The following is a 17,773-nucleotide window of genomic DNA, read 5'->3' as shown; positions in this document are numbered from 1 at the left end:
CTATTCATCATTTTTTTTGGCAACTCATTGCGCACATATAATACGTGCAATAACTATAGAAGGTGTTGGTAACATGAACATCTAAAGTTTAGGTATCTGCCTTCCCTTTTGGACTTCGAAGTGACCCACTTATGGATTGCTGTGTCCAGACATGGATTATACACTCTTCTGTCATTAAGGATCTCAGTAAATACATATTGTTCTTTTGGCAACTCTGAATGCGACCGCTGTACCTTTTCAATGAATGTATTGAAACATGTTTCAAACCATTTCCCATATGTACAGTTGACTGCAAATGCACGTTGTGATTTCTGTCATTTGGTTAAACTACCTTCTACTTGAATTCAAGTAAGACTGCTGCTCCTATTCACTTAATTCATATGAATGATTGTGCTGTTTCATCTATATACGGCAATTAATGCTGGCATATATACCTCTGTAAAGCTTAGTTTGATTCACCTTAAGTGTGTTGGGACTGATAATGGTAGAGAGTGTGGGAGTAAAGTGTAAGTTAGAGGCTTTATATTATATAAGAATGAGTGATTAACATATAAGAAAAAAAAATCACAGAAGAATTATCTTATCATCATTATACTTATTGAGCTGAGATGTGAATTCTTTGAGATAAGACTTGTGAATTTTTGGAGAAAAGATATTGTACAGCAAAACGGTCAACCTTATCAGACAGTCTAAATATTGCGGAAACCAATCAATTGAGCGGAAGTAAATTAACTCAAACAATCCTATTGAAAGGTTAAATTATCATTAGTCATATTTAGATCGTAATTTGTTTGATTTTAATAAAAAATTCATCTTAAAATCTATAAACTGTAGTTCAAGATAAGGAGATAGATTACATATGTATTGTTCTTATAATTTGAATCAAATTGACTTTGATATCATGAGACCTTTGACATATATGTTTCGATAGATGATTATCGAACAAGCGACCATGTGAAGATCGATCAATTGACGGGAAGACTCGATCAGTATCCAACACAGTTAATAAAATTATTTGTGACCAAGACAACATGTTCAATTCAACTTTAAGAATTCGTGAATCTTTTTACTTGTATATTATTCATCTCAACTCAACCCATATATGATTTCTGGCTCACATTGAATTCCAAACATTGAGAACTATTAATACAAAGTTTTCCGTTCAAAACATTTCGCACCAAACCCGATCAGCGCCTTGCAAGAATGCTCTGGGAGAAACCTTAACCATATTTACTTGATGCCAACGATAAACTTGCATTACTTATTTAGTTCTTTAAGTTCCTTTTGACGGTACCATTTGGTATCAGTCCTTTACCAGAACGTGCTTCCATATAACCGTTCAACATATTGAAACTTTTCACCACAACGGGAGAAATAACGTAGTATTAAAAAGAATAAGAATTTACAGCATATCATTAAATGCTCTGTAGATCTTCATTTCTTGACTAACAAGAATATACATCCAATTACATGCAGAATACTAACAAATATACATAATAATACATAATTTTGCAGAAGAAAGATGATCTAAGAGATTCACCTCTAAATTTAGAAGACGATAATATATTCTTCCTTAATTTGATAGTATCTTATGCACTAGCAAACTTCGTGGATACTCTTATCCTCTCTCACTAAACACATTTCTTACTTTAGTATAGTTAAATTGCTTTTAATATAAGAAAACTAAAACACCAAACCTCTGCACTGGTTTCATTTGGTAATTAATGTACGAATGAACATAAGATTAATAATAAAAAAGTACATATTTTAATTTCTTTCCCTATACAATGAACCTCACTTCATTACTTTCAGTGCAAATATATAAATAAATAAATACTAAATATCCAACATGAATACCCACATGTATATTTGTAGTCAGTGAGCTATGATCCCCTTCGAAACACACTGATATACCTAGTCTCGCATGAGTCAGACGAATACACACAAAACACAACAGTTAGAAGTATCTTGGATGATGAGGGGCATATCTCCCTGAATGAGGCATGATGTTGGATGAACTTCCATATGGAGGTCTTGGAGTCGATGTCCCGTACGGGGAAAGTGAATCTGAAAAGTAATAGTAACAAATAAAGAATGTATTAATCAAAATATAGGTCAAGAAGAAAAGAGGGAAGAAGAGAGTAAGTACCGAATGTGGTTGGGGAGCGAGTATGCAGGTCAGGCCGGAAACCTCTCAGGGAATGGCTGTATGCCTCTGTAGGATAAGGTTCGTCATGAGTTCTATAATCGAATGACACTGCTCTTGCACTGGCTATTGGAGAGGATTCATTCAGCCCACTCCTGTAGGCATCAGGATAAGGTTCACCACGAGTTCTATAATCAAAAGACATTGCTCTTGCTCTTGCTGTTGGAGAGGGCTCATTCATGCCACTCCTGTAGGCACCAGGAAAAGCATCATGGAAAACCATATTGTTCCCTACAATGTCTGGCCTGTAGGGGGCACCCACAACAGAGTTGTTGAAATTCCGGATATCATCCCTCGAAATGGCACTGTAAGTTTGATTATAACCAGTAACATCTCTAGGGAAACAACTTGATTCCCTATTGGAATAAGGTTCACAAGGAGAAGGTGCTCTGACGACACGAGGAATTTGACTTCCAGGATATACTCCAGAAAATGAATTTATACTCCTCTGAAGTTCAGTCACATGACCATTTGCATTAACCTATGAACAGTTATTCCACCCAGGCATCAGCATTGTTGTCACAAAAATAGAATAAACAAGACGGATAAGGTTGCAATAAGATAGAAATATCTAGAACGAAACCTGACTAACTTGACTAGGAATCCCATGGCTGTTTGGAGTCATAGTAGAATAAGAGCCTGACTGATGAAGACCACTGCCTGAACCAAATTTTGTATCATCATGAATATCATCAAAACGTGTTTAATCACACACAGATGCTGCAAGTAAACAAATAACTGCGTGCAGATAAAAACCTGTCAAACTTCTTTTATTTTGTAAAGGGGATCCAGCAAAAGACTCATTACAACCTCCAACGGGTAATGTTGATCTGTTATTGTTAGATACACATGCTAGATTCTGTTTCATCTGATCCAAATATTTCTGAGACTCGCTTTGGTTCAGTTCCACAAAAATAACCTTAAGGTACAAATAAAGATTTAGGTAGCGTGAGGTAGACTTGTAGTACAGTCACGATTACAACCACAGTAACAAAAAGATGTAGACTAGCAGGTTACTACATACCTGATCAAAAACTTCATCTGAATCAGGCATATCCTTGCTTTCAGGTAGAACATAATTAGCTGCCACAACCGTAAACAGACTAAATAGGCCATAAGATGAACTTAAAACTAGCAGATAACAGGTAAAAGAAAAACAAAACATAACAATACCTATCATTTTATTCAGAGCATCAAGTGGTACTTCTTTCCCCATTTCTGTAAATCTTTTATCAGACCTTATCTTGAGTTCTTCTGGCTTTGGGAATACAACAACAGCAATCTGGAATGACAAAAAATCATATTACAAAATGCATAGAATATTTATATTCCAAGCTTCAACAATCAGATAAATAGCCACCTTTTTATAATCAGCAAATGGTTTAAGCTTACGCTTACGTGCACTCTTATACACATTTGTCTGATCAATTATGTAATTGCGAGGTATATTAGCTGCCCTGGATAGCAGTATATTGAATATTCCAGTAGCCCTATCCATCAAAAGATCAAATCTTTCACCATAGTTGTTTCTCCGCAATAGTCCAGGTACCTGCATGACATTGAATTCAGAAAAAAAGAAAAAGAAAAAACAATAATCACAAAATTGGGTCAAGTAAAGTCCTAACCTTCATCTGATCAAGAATTAAGTTTGTGCCAAGTAACACATAACGCTTTTCTGGATGATCTCTCACCCATTTTTCTCCCCATGTAGTCTTGCCTGAAGCTGGTAATCCCACCATCATTATCATTTCACAATCCTTTGGATCAGAAAAGGAAGGTCCCATAACTATGTTTGCATCCTCCACAGCTGAGGCCCACGGTTTAAACCCTTCTTCAGGAACAAGTCCATCTCCAACACTGAACTGCATTTGGACTTCAACATTTTTCAACAACACATGCGGAAAAAAAGCTGATTTCCACTGGAAACTCCCTGGAGGAGAATCCATCACTCCAAGGTTAGCCACATCAAATTGAGCCGCAACACCCAACCATTTACCATTCTTGGAGAAACCTATAGAAGCCAGCGGTTTGCTTTCAAAGTCCACACAACAAATTATTGTATCCCCAGCACCAAACCTATCTCCAAAATTTACAAATCTTCCAGAATTTGAAAACTTGCCAGTACCACCATATCCAAAGCTGTGTCTAGACTCTCCAAGTTTCCCAACTGTATCGTCGCCTCTAGAAATCCCAATACGACAAATATGTTGCTGCTCAGGGACAGTGTCATTCATATGAACCAGCTGTTCAGACACAACTTTACAGCCAAAACAATATTTACCTCTGATTATTCCCACGTTAGCCCGGGCACCAGACCAACAATAAGCAAACCCATCCTGATGAAGTCCATATCCAACAAGTCCATTGTGATCAATATTGAAATCTAACAATAAATAAAACTATTAGCTGAGACATCACAGGACAAGGTAATAGATATAGGAGATAGACAGAGAAAACAATAAATTTTGTGACAATTTCGCAAGTGTATTAACTAACTACTCTAGAAAATACTTTATGTTAATTTCACAAAACCTCGAATCACATCCCTTACGAAACCAATAACTAGCGAATACCTTCATCATTCTAACGATTTTATATCTTTTAACATTAAATTTATTAGATAACTAGTTAGATTTTCATGATCAAATAATGAAATACAAGTATAAAGATTGACAGGGAAACGATAGTTAATACCTAAGTCACAGTCGGCAGGATTGAGAATGACACGCAGAGTAGAAGCAGATACATCAGATTCAGGTGCAGATTCCCTCACTTTCTTCGAGAACAAGTGAATATTATCCTCCTCTGCAAAACGTCGTTTTGTGGAAGCCATTGTCGAGGATAACACGGGACTTCTCCGCTTCATGCCTCACTTTTTATTTTGGCTTTATAGTGTTTGGTTTTATATTTCTCCTAATCAAAACATATTTATATTAAATCTTTATCACTTCTAATTTTTTAGAATTTAAATGTAAGAAATGTGAAAATACTTACACATCTCAAAAATTTTATTCAATGAAAGTGGCTTTGTTTGATTTATTATTATTAGGAGCGAACAAAATTAATCGAAATTCATTTAACTATTAATCAAATGCATTATATTAAATAAAAAATTAATTTAAACAATAGTTTAGTTCAATTTAGTTTGTTTGAAAAAAAAGTATTTTAGTTAAATTTATCTGAAGTAATTTTTATTTCAGATTAGATAAACTATTTTTTTGATTTAATGACTTTTTTACACTTGTGATACTTGTTATTTTTGGATAGACTTTCTCATTAACTACTTATTCAATAGCAAATAAAGTCTTTGAATTTTATAATGTTTCATGGATCTTCAAAGTTAAAGAATGTATTCTTTTTCATATCCTAAAAGTCATATTTTTTTCTTGCAAAAATAGGCACCGCAGTTAATGATGTTTGATATTTTGTTGTCATGGGTTGAAAAAATATTTTAAAAATAATATAAAATGAAGTTATATTTTTTTACATGTAATAAAAATTAAACATAAACATAATAATTATATTCTAATAATAGTTAGAGTTAGTTTAAAAAAAATATTTAATAAAAATGTGAATTTTAATAAAAATTTTAGTATAATATTTATATAAAAGTTAAATTTTATTTCTATAGAAAGAGATAAAATTGTTCTATTTTGAAAAAATTATAATTGAATAACTAAAATTAAGATGGAAACACACAATAACACTTACTTAACACATTATATTAATAGTACAAAAATAAAAAGAAAACAAAAAATTACAAATTAATACGTGAGAAGATTGTTTACCTTATTTAAACACATGAAAGTGTGGAAGTGAATTTGGACATATCTCATGGCACTATCATTTCCCACATAATTAAAATTTATAGATTTTATATAATATTTAGAGAGAAGTTCCCATGAATACACTACTTCTCATGGCTGCTAAATTAATATGCATATACCATTATTAGGCTTATTGCTTATTGCAAGAGTACATAATAATTTATTCTTTCACCTTCTCATCCCTCTTAGATTAATAAAATTTAATTAATGTGAATGTCCAACAACATTTATTTAATTAACACAATAGATTACATTGTTCCTATGACAGAAGCAAGTAATTGATGATGAGAATTAGTGGATGTTAGGAGATGATTGGGAGAAGGGTCTGTCTGGACCATGAGATTGTCTTCCCAAAATGTTTTATATTAACAAAATATAAATTTGAAATTTTTTCTTAAACTTGGATGTTATAACAGTGACAAAAGCTCATGAGAAAGAATGATTGTAGAAGAAGTTTCAAGATTCAGAAAGGACATCACTCATAACAATAATATATATATCTTTGGTTTTATGAATATCTATTACACATTTATTTCTTTTTTTATCTCTTTTTTTTATCATATTATATATTTTATAAATATATTACTTTTTTTTATCATATTATATATTTTTTTATGAATATCTATTACACATGAATTATTTTTCTACTTTTATTTTGCGATGAAGATATAGTATGTTTCTAAACATGTGTTATCTAAATACGTAATTTATTTTAAATATCTATTTCAGTAATTTGATATATTATTGTTTTTGTCCCTTTCATATAAGCATTCATTCAAAATCTATTATGTGAAATCTTTCTTATAGTTTCATTATGTTGCGGACATTTGTTTCACATATTTTGTCTACTTTTGGAAATACGAGGATGAAAACATATATCTCATATGTTATGAAAAAATAATCTTGATTATGTTTATTTTAAAATCGTTATAGTCTCATAGGTTTAGATAGATTTATTTTCATAAAAAGAAAAGGTGAATACACATTCTCATGAAATAGAAGTTATGGTCTACCATAACTAGTTACACACTACATTCTTCAACCTTTCTTTTTAATTTTCTTTTCAATTTATTAATTTCTATGTATTTTATCTAAACTAATTTCACATGAATTGGTGAATCTTAAAAAAAAAACTCCATTAAAGAAAAACGAATCTACAGAAAGGTATACAGAGAGAAAGGAAGTATCAAGACTATTCAATAAAAAAAAATTGAATCTTTCTTCATTTTATTAAAGAGGTGACAAAGTCTGCATAGAAAGGTGGTAAAAATTACCCTTTAGACAAAATCCTTAAAATCTTAATTTTTTTAATTGTCATCTACAGCATGACAGATATTCAGGAAAATGAAAAATTACATTAAAATTAATGAGTCTCTCTTTTCTATTTGCTGTTCAAAAGGATTACACGTAGCCAAGTGAAAGATTACAGTTAAATTTAGTATGAATAAGTACTCAGGATCCTAAGAAGCACAACTTTTCTTATGATTTTCATTCCTTATTTTGAAAAAAAGTATCCACAATTGGTGGCTTCCTCATTTGTTCATGATAGTAACTGACAAAACAAAAGCAATTAATATCTCCTTTCTCAATCTCCATATTTAGAGAAATGATCACTGAATTATATAAACATTTTCTGAATCTATAAGAGAAACAACATTAAAACAAAATGTTAATTAACAAGATATAGAGAGAGGTAAAAAGGGAAAATTAGAACAAATTTTCCTCGTTTTATTAATACAGGACAAAGTGTGGGTAGTACCAGTAATATGTCATCAAATATATCACAATATGAGGGTCACAGATTGCCCTCCTACAAAATTCTAACAATTTGAACCTTTTGTTTCTATTTGTCTGTCTATAGATGTACAGAAAGATGATCATACGCGTATCTTCAATGAAAGTTTTGAAGAACAGCATGTGAAGACTTCTCATCTACCAAAGTATAATCTATTCACTGTAATCTATCTATTCACAATCCTCACTTCTAATGATCAGTATCTCTTTCGTCTTCCCTTGATTCACCATTCAAAATCCCTCTTTAAACAAGGCCGTTGTGATGTCAGCCAGATTTGCATTCCATCTTGACTTTGATTTTCTCAATGGCGCTTTTGGAGTTTCAATTTCCTTAAACACATCTGCATTATCCAAATCAGAAGGATGAAGAAAAGCAAACGTTTTCTTCTTTGGGGTACTATACTCAAAATGTAAGTCCTTTGCTATCAGAGTCTGCAATAGATGAAAACCCAACAGTTACAAACTGGAATAATCAATAATCAATGATCAAACTGAGCAATAATGGACTTAAGAGCCTCCTACTTCTATAACACTTACTGCTTCTCTAATGGTTTTCGACACATGAAAAAGCTGCTTCAGATCTTCATGCTCCACGCTGCACAACACCTGGACCTGCAATTCAAACACCCTCCACGCTTTTAGTCACGAAAACTCATAAAAAAACAAAACCCAAGCTTCAAATTTGCAGAAACCCAGAAATAAAAACTTCAAATTTCTATAATTACCAGAATATCCTGAGGAAGGGCTTCAAGAGGAGACATCTCAGAGATGGAAAGGATTCCACGGCTGCATATTTTCTTCAATGGAGTGGTAACTTGAGGAGAAGCTTCCACATCGTTGGAAACCACGACCCTCTTTCTTCCCAGTGTTAGAGTATTACTGTAATCCGCAAGCCCAATTGCCATATCTCCGAGCACAAACTCAACAACAAAAGATGTCTCTTTTCTGCTGCAATCTGCAATACCCAACAACAAAAATTCCCTATTTATCAGCCATTAACGCGAACTCGTGAGGAACATTATTAGACTGTGAATACTGTAGGAGAAACAATCAATTTTTCCCCGAAAGAGTCTCATGGGAATTGTCATTAAAAAGAGAAAAGAAAAATTTTAAAACAGATATAGAAATCAAACCTACAGCGATTTGAGGGAAAAGTGCTAGATTGACTAGGGTTTCTATTTCTGATTTCAAAAGGAAATTGAAAATCACAAATCGAGAAAACTGCACAGTTGGTTATTTGGTTGAACTTCAAGTCAAAAATGATAGGCACATTTATATGAGTCCTAGAAATGCTTTTTAAGCATTTAAAAAGAAAGGTTATCAATCAGAAATTTTAATTAAACCTAAAAATTATAGAAAGGAGAAAATTAAGGCAATTTCAGCAGTCACTTCCAATCATCTAATTGGCAGTTAAAGAAAGATGATAAAACAAAAATAAATAACGGTTAGAAAGAACAGATGGCAATGCAGGATAGGCCGGTGATGATGTGGCAAATTGGTCGGTCAGAGTCGGTGGTAATGTCGGTGTCATCCTACAGAATTCAGTTCTTAGTGGTGGACTGCCATACAGAGGATAAAAGTCTTTAGCCAATAGTGTATAGACACGTGTTGGAATCCAAGGTATTAGTGGTGAATTATCTAATGTGAAGACAATAAAATAAGGCATAGAATAACAATTGAAAAATTCCTAAAACAGCAACCAATTTGTACTTGTGTTTGGAAATTTGAATGTGAGGTTTATTTGACGAGACAGTTCTAAGTTGGCCCATTTTGGCGGCTGGCGGCTTCCTGATGTTTTACCACTGTGTGTAGACAATAAATTATGTTTTTTTATTTATTTAAATTTTCACTGGTAGTGGTAAAGTCAGAATTAGTCAAAGACATGTATGAAGAAGGTGATATAAAAAACCTTTGAAGAATTTTACTGTTTCTCCATGTAGAAGGTATCATCAAATCTGCAATGGTGATGAGTAGAAAGAAGCATGTGTATCTTATGGGTTAAGGATCCTATGCATAAAAAAAACAAAAACATTTTTTCTTTAATGTTCTCAGATCCATATTGTTGGTAATATAGTAAAGAAAGTTATTTGAAGTTAAGGGGTGACAGATAAAAAATAAATTTTAATAACTTTACTTCGAAAATTACATATTAAAATTATATTTAATTTAAATGTATTGTTTTTGTTTTTAAAATTATTTATTAAATTTTATTATTGCACTTAACTCATATATATATATATATATATATATATATATATATATATATATATATATATATATATATATATATATATATATTACATAATTAAATAACTTTTACATAGATAAAATTGATATGTTATACATTTTTAGAATACACTGAATTATATTAGAAAAAATATGTATATTGAAAATGAAATATTCATAACTTTTTATTACTGTTAAGTTTTAATAAATTATGAGTAAAAAATACAAAAAATATAATTTAGTGGTTGTACTCACCAAATTTTACTTTATGTATTAGTTAGGGGACATACTTCGTCTAATGTCAAATAGAATAAATATAAATGAATTCCAATGTTTTAAGTCAAATTTTAGGTTGATATTTAGTAAATTAATAAAATTGCATAAAGTAAATTTTGTTTCATAATATTTGTTACCCATGACTTCTTTTATAAATACTGGTGCAAACATACACATATTCGTAGATATATTTTTTTTTATTATTAGTGAAAATATATGCATTTTTTTTTGTGATATAAAATAAAATATTATTATATTATTTTTATTAGAAATAACCAATTGAGTTTAAAGAGACAAACTTAAAAAATAAAATAATAAAATAAAATATATTGATAAGACTAAAATTGATAAAAAAATTATGTACATTAAAATAGTAGTTACAAAATTATTATACAAATAAATTAGAAATATCTTTACAAAATTTTAAAAATAAAATAATAAAATAAAATATATTAATAAAGCATAAATTAGCTTACAATAAAATAACAGCTACAAAACAAAAATATATTAATAGATATATTTCGGTTAAGAAATTGTATATTTACGTATTTTATTAAATATTTTTTATTTATTAAAAAATAAATTTATATAATATAATATTAAATATAAATTATTAAAGTATATTAATTTAAAAATGAAAATAATATATATTTATAAAATTAAAAAAAATAAATAAAGTATACTAATTTTTATTTTTTTTTTAAAATAGACAAATTTTACAAAGGATCAAATTTATTTGGAAGAAATATGTTTGAAAAAATATATTAAAAGAAAAAATATCTCAAAAGAAAAAGAAAATTTAAAACATTTTTATGTCTTTTATAGGTATAAAATAATATTAAAAATTGAGTATTACCTTATACAAAATGGGAAGTTTAGTATAAAAGGAAAATATTTAAAAATACCAAACCTAGGATTTGACTAGGAAAAAAACTATTCTCAACATAAAAGGAATTTTAAAAAATATTAATTTTTTTCTTTTAAATTGTAAAAATAAATGTTAAGTATGATATAATTGCATATAAAACAAGTAATATGTTATTATGTTTACATTTAAAAGCAATAACTTCAAATTCGTACTCTTAAATTAGACATGATAATTATTCCATCTATTGTAAATGGTAATAAAGTTATAGGAGTTGATAGTTAAAAAAAGGACGGAAAAAGGAATTGTGACAGTTTTACCTATCCTGACACTTATTTATAATTTTTTATAAAATAAAACACCCAAAATGTAATGCTGTTAGTTTTCTAAACTAATTATTTTCACTAATATACATAATTAAAATTTTAAAAATTGTGAGAAAGGTAACCTTGTACGTATTATAAAATCTGTTGTCAGTATATTCATCTTATATATAATTAATATTATGAATCAAATTATTTTTATTCAAAATTCATTTTTTAAGGGGAATCAGTGTATAGATATAAATGTATATATTTTTAGTTGTAAAAATACAGTAACATGAGTACAAATTATTTTATATCATTTAGTTTTTTTGTCATTTGCAAAATATAAAAAAAAATATTGTAACTTTCTCTCTGCTAAAACCTAACCTAAAAACATTATATATTATTAACATGAAACTCATAGTAATCACAATAATAAAAACCACACACACACACACATATACATATATATATATATATATATATATATATATATATATATATATATATTATAATAAAAACACGTAAATAAATAAAATAAAATTTAAAATATTATTAAAATTATATTATTATAAGAAATATTGCATAATTATGTTATCATCAATAGTCGGTGTAATAATAAAAGTGATAAGAAGTTGTAAGGCTGATGATGAGAAGTACAACTGCTGCTGCTACTAATAATAATAATAATAACAAAGTAACAGTAACAGAGATTACATATAATTTATATCAATTCTAAGTATTGCATTATGATGTGAACCACAATATTAATGCCATAACTATTATGTTCATTAGTAGTAATAATAATCTCAAGAGTTAGTGATACTAAATTATTTTCTACATCAATCTACTCTCTGCAATCATTTTGCTAATTTTTTTTACCTTGATTTACATAATCAACTTACAATAAAAAAAATAGTCATTTCATTATAATAAAAATTTCCATGTTTTTGTATTTTTTGTGTTTTGAACTAGAGTCTTGATTGTGTTTGGGCTTATAGATGTAGAGACCATATTACAATAACCTATTTATATCAACTTTTTTAAAAATTATTTAATTCAGTAATTTATAATTAAAATTATTCTATTTTAACATTTGTTATCAATGTATTCATATGAGATTTTTTTTTTCAAATTTGTAGAGGTTTCACTCTCCACAAATTAATTTGTAATAGTTTTTGAAACCTTTAGGGTGAAAGTCACCACAATCAATTTAAAAAAGTTTTTCGCCATCCTAATATCTAATTTATATTACATTTTTTTTTTGGAAAAGATTTTAACCTCTTTTATAAAATTTTACGAGAAAAGATATGTAAAAAATATAAAAGAAAATGGAAAAAATTATTATAACTTGAGGAGGTTGTAACACTTTTTATAAAATAATTAAAACTTTTATTATTATTGTCCTTAGACAGTCTAACAAAATTATTATTATTGTCCTTAGACAGTCTAACAAAATTTTTTATAATTTTGTAAAATAATTTCTACTAGATAGTATTTTTTTAGTGTATTTGAACTATATTTAAATATTTGTGTCTTAATTTTTATTATGAATTATTTTATGTTAGGTGATAGTTGTAGTTGTGTAGTTAGCATGATCTAAATAAGATAAAAGTAGACAAACTACATATAAATGGTTTTGATTGGTATTTTGTTTTAAGTTAGATTATTTTTTCTAGTCAATATATTTTTATTTTTATTTTGGAAATGTATATTATTATCAGTTAAAACATTAACGTATTTTAATGGAGTAACACACAAATTTAGTATAGATTTGAGAAAAAAAGAACTCAAAAGTCAATATTACGTAAGTTGCTTTTAACTTACGTATGTTATATTATGTTAAAAATTTTAAAATATGTAAATTTACATTTCTCACAAATAAAAGTAATAAAAAATTTTGCTTTTATATTAGTGTGAAAATTAAAAAATTACATAAAACTTAAACAAACGTACAAGAAATAAAAGTATGGACACAACTATAAATGTATTCCTTGAATATATATATATATATATATATATATATATATATATAACGATGTGAAATTTAATAAGATCACTTACAAAATTCAATCTAATTCTCATTTAAAATTGTGTATGTATGGAATGACTTTCAAGATCTAATTAAACATAAATATTATAAACATAGTTATCAAACTCTCTTGAGTTAACTCGTAAACTCTTACGAGATTTCGTTTCGAGACATGGCTTCCGAGTTAACTCAGAAGTAAACTCATTTTCTGCGTAAACTCGATGGCTTCCAAGTTAACTCGGAAGTAAACTCATTTTCTGCTTAAACTCGATATAATCGAATGTGAAACTGGTAGGATCATGTAAAATCGTCAATTTGAAGCGATTCTGCAAGCTTGAAAGTTATATATTTAATAAAATGCATCAAAATTAATGACAATAATTCATGTATTTATGTTTTATAATATTTATTTTTATGAACAATATAACTATAGTTTATTTATTTAAAGTTATATAATTTTGTAAACTTTAAATTAAGATATTATTTATATAATCTTTTTCATCTGAAGTAAACTCTTACGAGTTTATGTGCACGAATTTAAATAAACTCTTGAATTTGATAACCTTGTGAATATCACATCTAAGCTCCTTTCTATATTCACAGTATTATTTATAATGGATTTCAAAGGAGTTTTTAAAACTTGTAATATATCAGTTATTAAGTAAAATATTTGATTAATATCTAAGACGCCTATCAACATTTAGTCAGTGAAAAAATGGTAAAGAAAGGTGTTAAGTTTATAAGAAATACAATATGATCAGAAAAAAGAGATAAAAAAAAGTCAATTATGTGTTCAAAAAAACATTTTTATATGACTACTATCATTTATTTATATATATATATATATATATATATATAAGTCACTTTCTTTTCATGATTAATAGAAGTCATATGGTATAAAGAGGTAAAAGAAGTAGCATGTGAAATCTATTTAGAAACTAAAGAAAGTTATTTTTTTTTAAAAATGTTAATTAATATTAATAGCATATAAAGAGGCATTAGTGATACCAACGACATACATAAAAATATAGTTCAAAACAAAACCATACCTTAAAAACAAAGCAAGCTAGACAGTGAGACCTATAATTATTTGAGTCTGTCACAATTAAGTTTAACACTGAAGTAAATATGAATGAAGAGGCAGATAATTGTTCTTTTATCTACATGTTTGATCGTTACTAAACAAACACTTATGTTTCTTCATGGTTTTTAGCATCACATTGCACAATGTTATCACTTTACCATCACAGCACAAGACAAGGATGCAAGGATAACTAAATTTTACACCAGTATAAACTAATCATGAAACTACCCTGAATTTTTGTGATGACTCCTTTGCCCAATACCTTTGAAAAGTTGGAACTTACTCCAATGTTATCGCTCTAATTGATAAACTAAAAGATTTATTCTCATACCAAAATTCTAGTCCATTGAAAGTAACGCCTCTCTTGAACGAGATGCACTTGGGCGAGTACGGTCATCCAGATGCTCAAATGTAACTATTTTTGCTTCTGGCGATGCTTTCCACGAGTTAAGAAGTTTATCATATCGACGTCCATACGGTGTCCATACATTAGCAAGACAATTCTTCTGTGAGATGAGAACCAAAGCATCCAAATGGGTTGCCTTTTTCAGAAGGATCTTCACAAGTTGAAGTTCAGCTGCTATGAACTTAAAACCTCTAAGCTTAATAAAATTGAGCCGAACAAAGTAGAGATCAAAATTTTCCATCTTAGACTTTTGATGCAGTTCCCAGTATGGACCGCAGTCAAAAGTGTAATCATCTATCTGTAATATAGTTTAAAGCCTTTAGAAAGAAAATTTGTAATTGAAAGTAATCAATTAATATACTCAAAGAATTGTATAAAATCCATAAATGTACTTCTCATCCATATGTATACACCTTTTAGTTATTGAATCTATACTAAGAATGAGTTGAATGCACAATTTTATTTGAAAATTTTCTGATGAAAAAGGAAGGCAGAATGAATACACCAGTTTGAGAAAAGTATAATCTATTATTCCAAACCATCTAGATTATAAAATCTTATCAAAAAGGCAATTAGTATCTGCTGTTAATTATTGTTTGAAGATTAATTAGTGTTATACTCACATCAATAAAAAGCTTCTCCACGAGAGGGCAATGCTTCATAAACGAGAGAATATCATATGGATTGCAAAAGAGTCCCCCCTCCATGATCAAATGAAGCTCCATCAGATTCAAGAAACTGTAGCACGCCTCTCCAAAAACTCCACGACGAAACTTAGCAGTCAAAGCCTGAATTCCGATTAAAATAAAATTGTCACCGTCAATCTATCAAAAAGACAAATTCTATATGCAGTTCTTTAACTCACTATACTACAGAAGTAAAATTTTGATTTTAGTCAGAGCATATTACAAGCATCATCTAAGAAACCGTACGAGTTTTGTCCCCAAAAATGACAAAGATCTAACTAGAAACACATAGCATGTATATACCTCAGGAACTAGAGCAGAAGCTGATAGAATCTTGACATTAGGGATGTCACTGACAAGCTTTTCTAGCACAGAAGCCTGCAAATACCCTCTGCTCCCAGCAGGCATAAAATTGAGGTAAACCTCATTCAGTTGTGTTGCCTGAATAAACCGGATTCTTGTTGGGACATGCCCACAATAGTGCACACACTCAATAATTGGGGAATCAACCACAAACACTTCCAAATTCTTACAGCCAGCAACTCTCAACTTTTTGAAAAATCTATGCTCCCTGGCATATATTTCCACACACAAAAGTCCAGTACAGTAAAGCAGATCAACAGTCTCAAGCTGCCTACAATTAGATATTAAAGCGTGTATCCCTTCATCTGTGAGAGGGACAAATCGCAGAATCAGAATTCTCAGATTGGCCATACTCAAGAGGTTTAATGGTAACTCCAACTTGCAATGGACCAGTTTCAAGGAGCTCAATTTGTAGAGCTGGCTGAGAAAATCTGCGGTGAGAGTGTACCCAGGTTCGTAAAAAACTAACTCCAGTTCCTGAATTCTCTTCTCACGGCAAATCTCGAGCCACTTGTGGAGAAAGTTTTCAACCCCAACAGGGTTAATGTAGATTTGAAAAGAATCAATGCAAGGACCCCTGTGAGTCACAAAGAGGTGATCCACCAACTCAACGAGGAACTCTCGGCTGCACCGCTTCGTTAAATCTCTTCCGAACAAGAATTTCCGACTGATATGGGTGGGACTCCGAAATTTCGATGAGAGAATGCATAGCTGTTTTGCCTCTTTTATGGGTAAAAACGACACAATTTCCTCCACAATTTCAAATGGAAGATGTTGGAAAATACTAGGAGACAGCGTCTGAGGTTGTGAGACGATTCTGAGTCTCTTAGATCCGCAGTGTGTTCGGATTTTAGCCATTGTAAAATGATGAATTGAAAGTGTGTAAGAAATTTTGGAAGAGAAAATAAGAGTGAATGGTTCTCAGGTTTCAAACAATGATCAACCCAGAACCTGATGAAAAAGTTTTGGGACATTGGAGATTTTTTTATAGATGAACAACTCGCATGAAATTAATGATGTTACCATAAACGTTATCGCTGCTGCAAACACCAAACTGTGCTGTTTTTTCTCACTATGCTGCTTTCAATCAAAGGTTTGGACAAAAGATGCATTCACTCTAACAGTGACATGGCATCTGGAAATCCCAGGTCCAGCATGAAACGACAGATGCTCCACGTAGCGGCCATGTCGTTTCGCTTGTTATCATTTCTTGCATGTTCTCTAAACGATGCCTGGTTTTGAGGCTTTAAATTTTTACCAAGTATTACTTCTTCACCAAAAACAAATCCACATCAATACATCATTATTACATACATTTTTTTCAATTTCAAATAAACAGAATAATTAATTTCAATAATACTTTAATTTTATTAATTTGGCAGTTGCAAACTAATGCTATTAAAACTTTTCAGAAATAATAAATATATATATAAAAACACTGTTTACGTTTTTTCTTATCATTTGTTTTTTTAATCATATAAGTTACACATCTTCATTGTATTGCAAATAATCTGTTTTAAAGTTTTGAGTAGTAACGTACTTCCATGTGAGAGGTGCAATTCACATACCACCTGGAGTTTGACCTACTGTTATCATTTACTTACATACATGTATAATTTTTTTCTTATAAAAAATATATTTGTCGTTAAATTCAAATTTATAATCATTTTCATTTCTAACAATATTTTTCAATGGTCAATTTT

General features: G+C 29.6%; 3 protein-coding genes across 7 annotated transcripts; all 3 read right to left on the bottom strand.

Moving 5' to 3' along the window:
• Window positions 1-1,684: 1,684 nt before the first annotated feature.
• On the bottom strand, window positions 1,685-5,082 carry LOC124831618 (uncharacterized). Of its 3 annotated transcripts, none has more exons than XM_047305667.2 (9): window positions 4,901-5,082; window positions 3,832-4,589; window positions 3,567-3,755; window positions 3,380-3,488; window positions 3,231-3,289; window positions 2,963-3,125; window positions 2,790-2,866; window positions 2,150-2,687; window positions 1,685-2,067 (listed from the first exon to the last, which is right to left on the bottom strand). In XM_047305667.2, exons 1-9 carry the CDS (start codon window positions 5,070-5,072, stop codon window positions 1,958-1,960), a joined length of 2,175 nt encoding a protein of 724 aa, XP_047161623.2. In that variant the 5' UTR covers window positions 5,073-5,082; the 3' UTR covers window positions 1,685-1,957. The 3 variants fall into 3 exon arrangements, with proteins under 3 accessions (XP_047161623.2, XP_047161624.2, XP_047161625.2); XM_047305668.2 differs by having other exon boundaries at window positions 2,799-2,866; XM_047305669.2 differs by having other exon boundaries at window positions 3,832-4,542; window positions 4,901-5,035.
• Window positions 5,083-7,717: 2,635 nt separating this feature from the next.
• LOC124831619 (F-box protein At1g61340-like) lies at window positions 7,718-9,199 on the bottom strand. 2 transcript variants are annotated; one of them, XM_047305671.2, is made up of 4 exons: window positions 8,961-9,199; window positions 8,553-8,782; window positions 8,365-8,439; window positions 7,718-8,259 (listed from the first exon to the last, which is right to left on the bottom strand). In XM_047305671.2, the coding sequence occupies exons 2-4, from the start codon at window positions 8,730-8,732 to the stop codon at window positions 8,059-8,061; spliced, it is 456 nt and encodes a 151-aa protein (XP_047161627.1). In that variant the 5' UTR covers window positions 8,733-8,782; window positions 8,961-9,199; the 3' UTR covers window positions 7,718-8,058. The 2 variants fall into 2 exon arrangements, with proteins under 2 accessions (XP_047161627.1, XP_047161626.1); XM_047305670.2 differs by having other exon boundaries at window positions 8,965-9,198.
• Window positions 9,200-14,533: 5,334 nt separating this feature from the next.
• On the bottom strand, window positions 14,534-17,271 carry LOC124831622 (FBD, F-box and Leucine Rich Repeat domains containing protein). 2 transcript variants are annotated; one of them, XM_047305674.2, is made up of 3 exons: window positions 16,011-17,263; window positions 15,645-15,809; window positions 14,534-15,319 (listed from the first exon to the last, which is right to left on the bottom strand). In XM_047305674.2, the coding sequence occupies exons 1-3, from the start codon at window positions 16,926-16,928 to the stop codon at window positions 14,954-14,956; spliced, it is 1,449 nt and encodes a 482-aa protein (XP_047161630.1). In that variant the 5' UTR covers window positions 16,929-17,263; the 3' UTR covers window positions 14,534-14,953. The 2 variants fall into 2 exon arrangements, with proteins under 2 accessions (XP_047161630.1, XP_087971553.1); XM_088115427.1 differs by having other exon boundaries at window positions 15,051-15,315; window positions 16,011-17,271.
• Window positions 17,272-17,773: the final 502 nt, after the last annotated feature.

This window comes from Vigna umbellata, chromosome 5 (assembly GCF_029865625.1).
Source record: "Vigna umbellata cultivar VRB3 chromosome 5, Vumbellata_1.0, whole genome shotgun sequence".
In the NCBI taxonomy this organism is placed as follows: domain Eukaryota; kingdom Viridiplantae; phylum Streptophyta; class Magnoliopsida; order Fabales; family Fabaceae; genus Vigna; species Vigna umbellata.
This window is presented reverse-complemented; position numbering and strand designations above follow the sequence as displayed.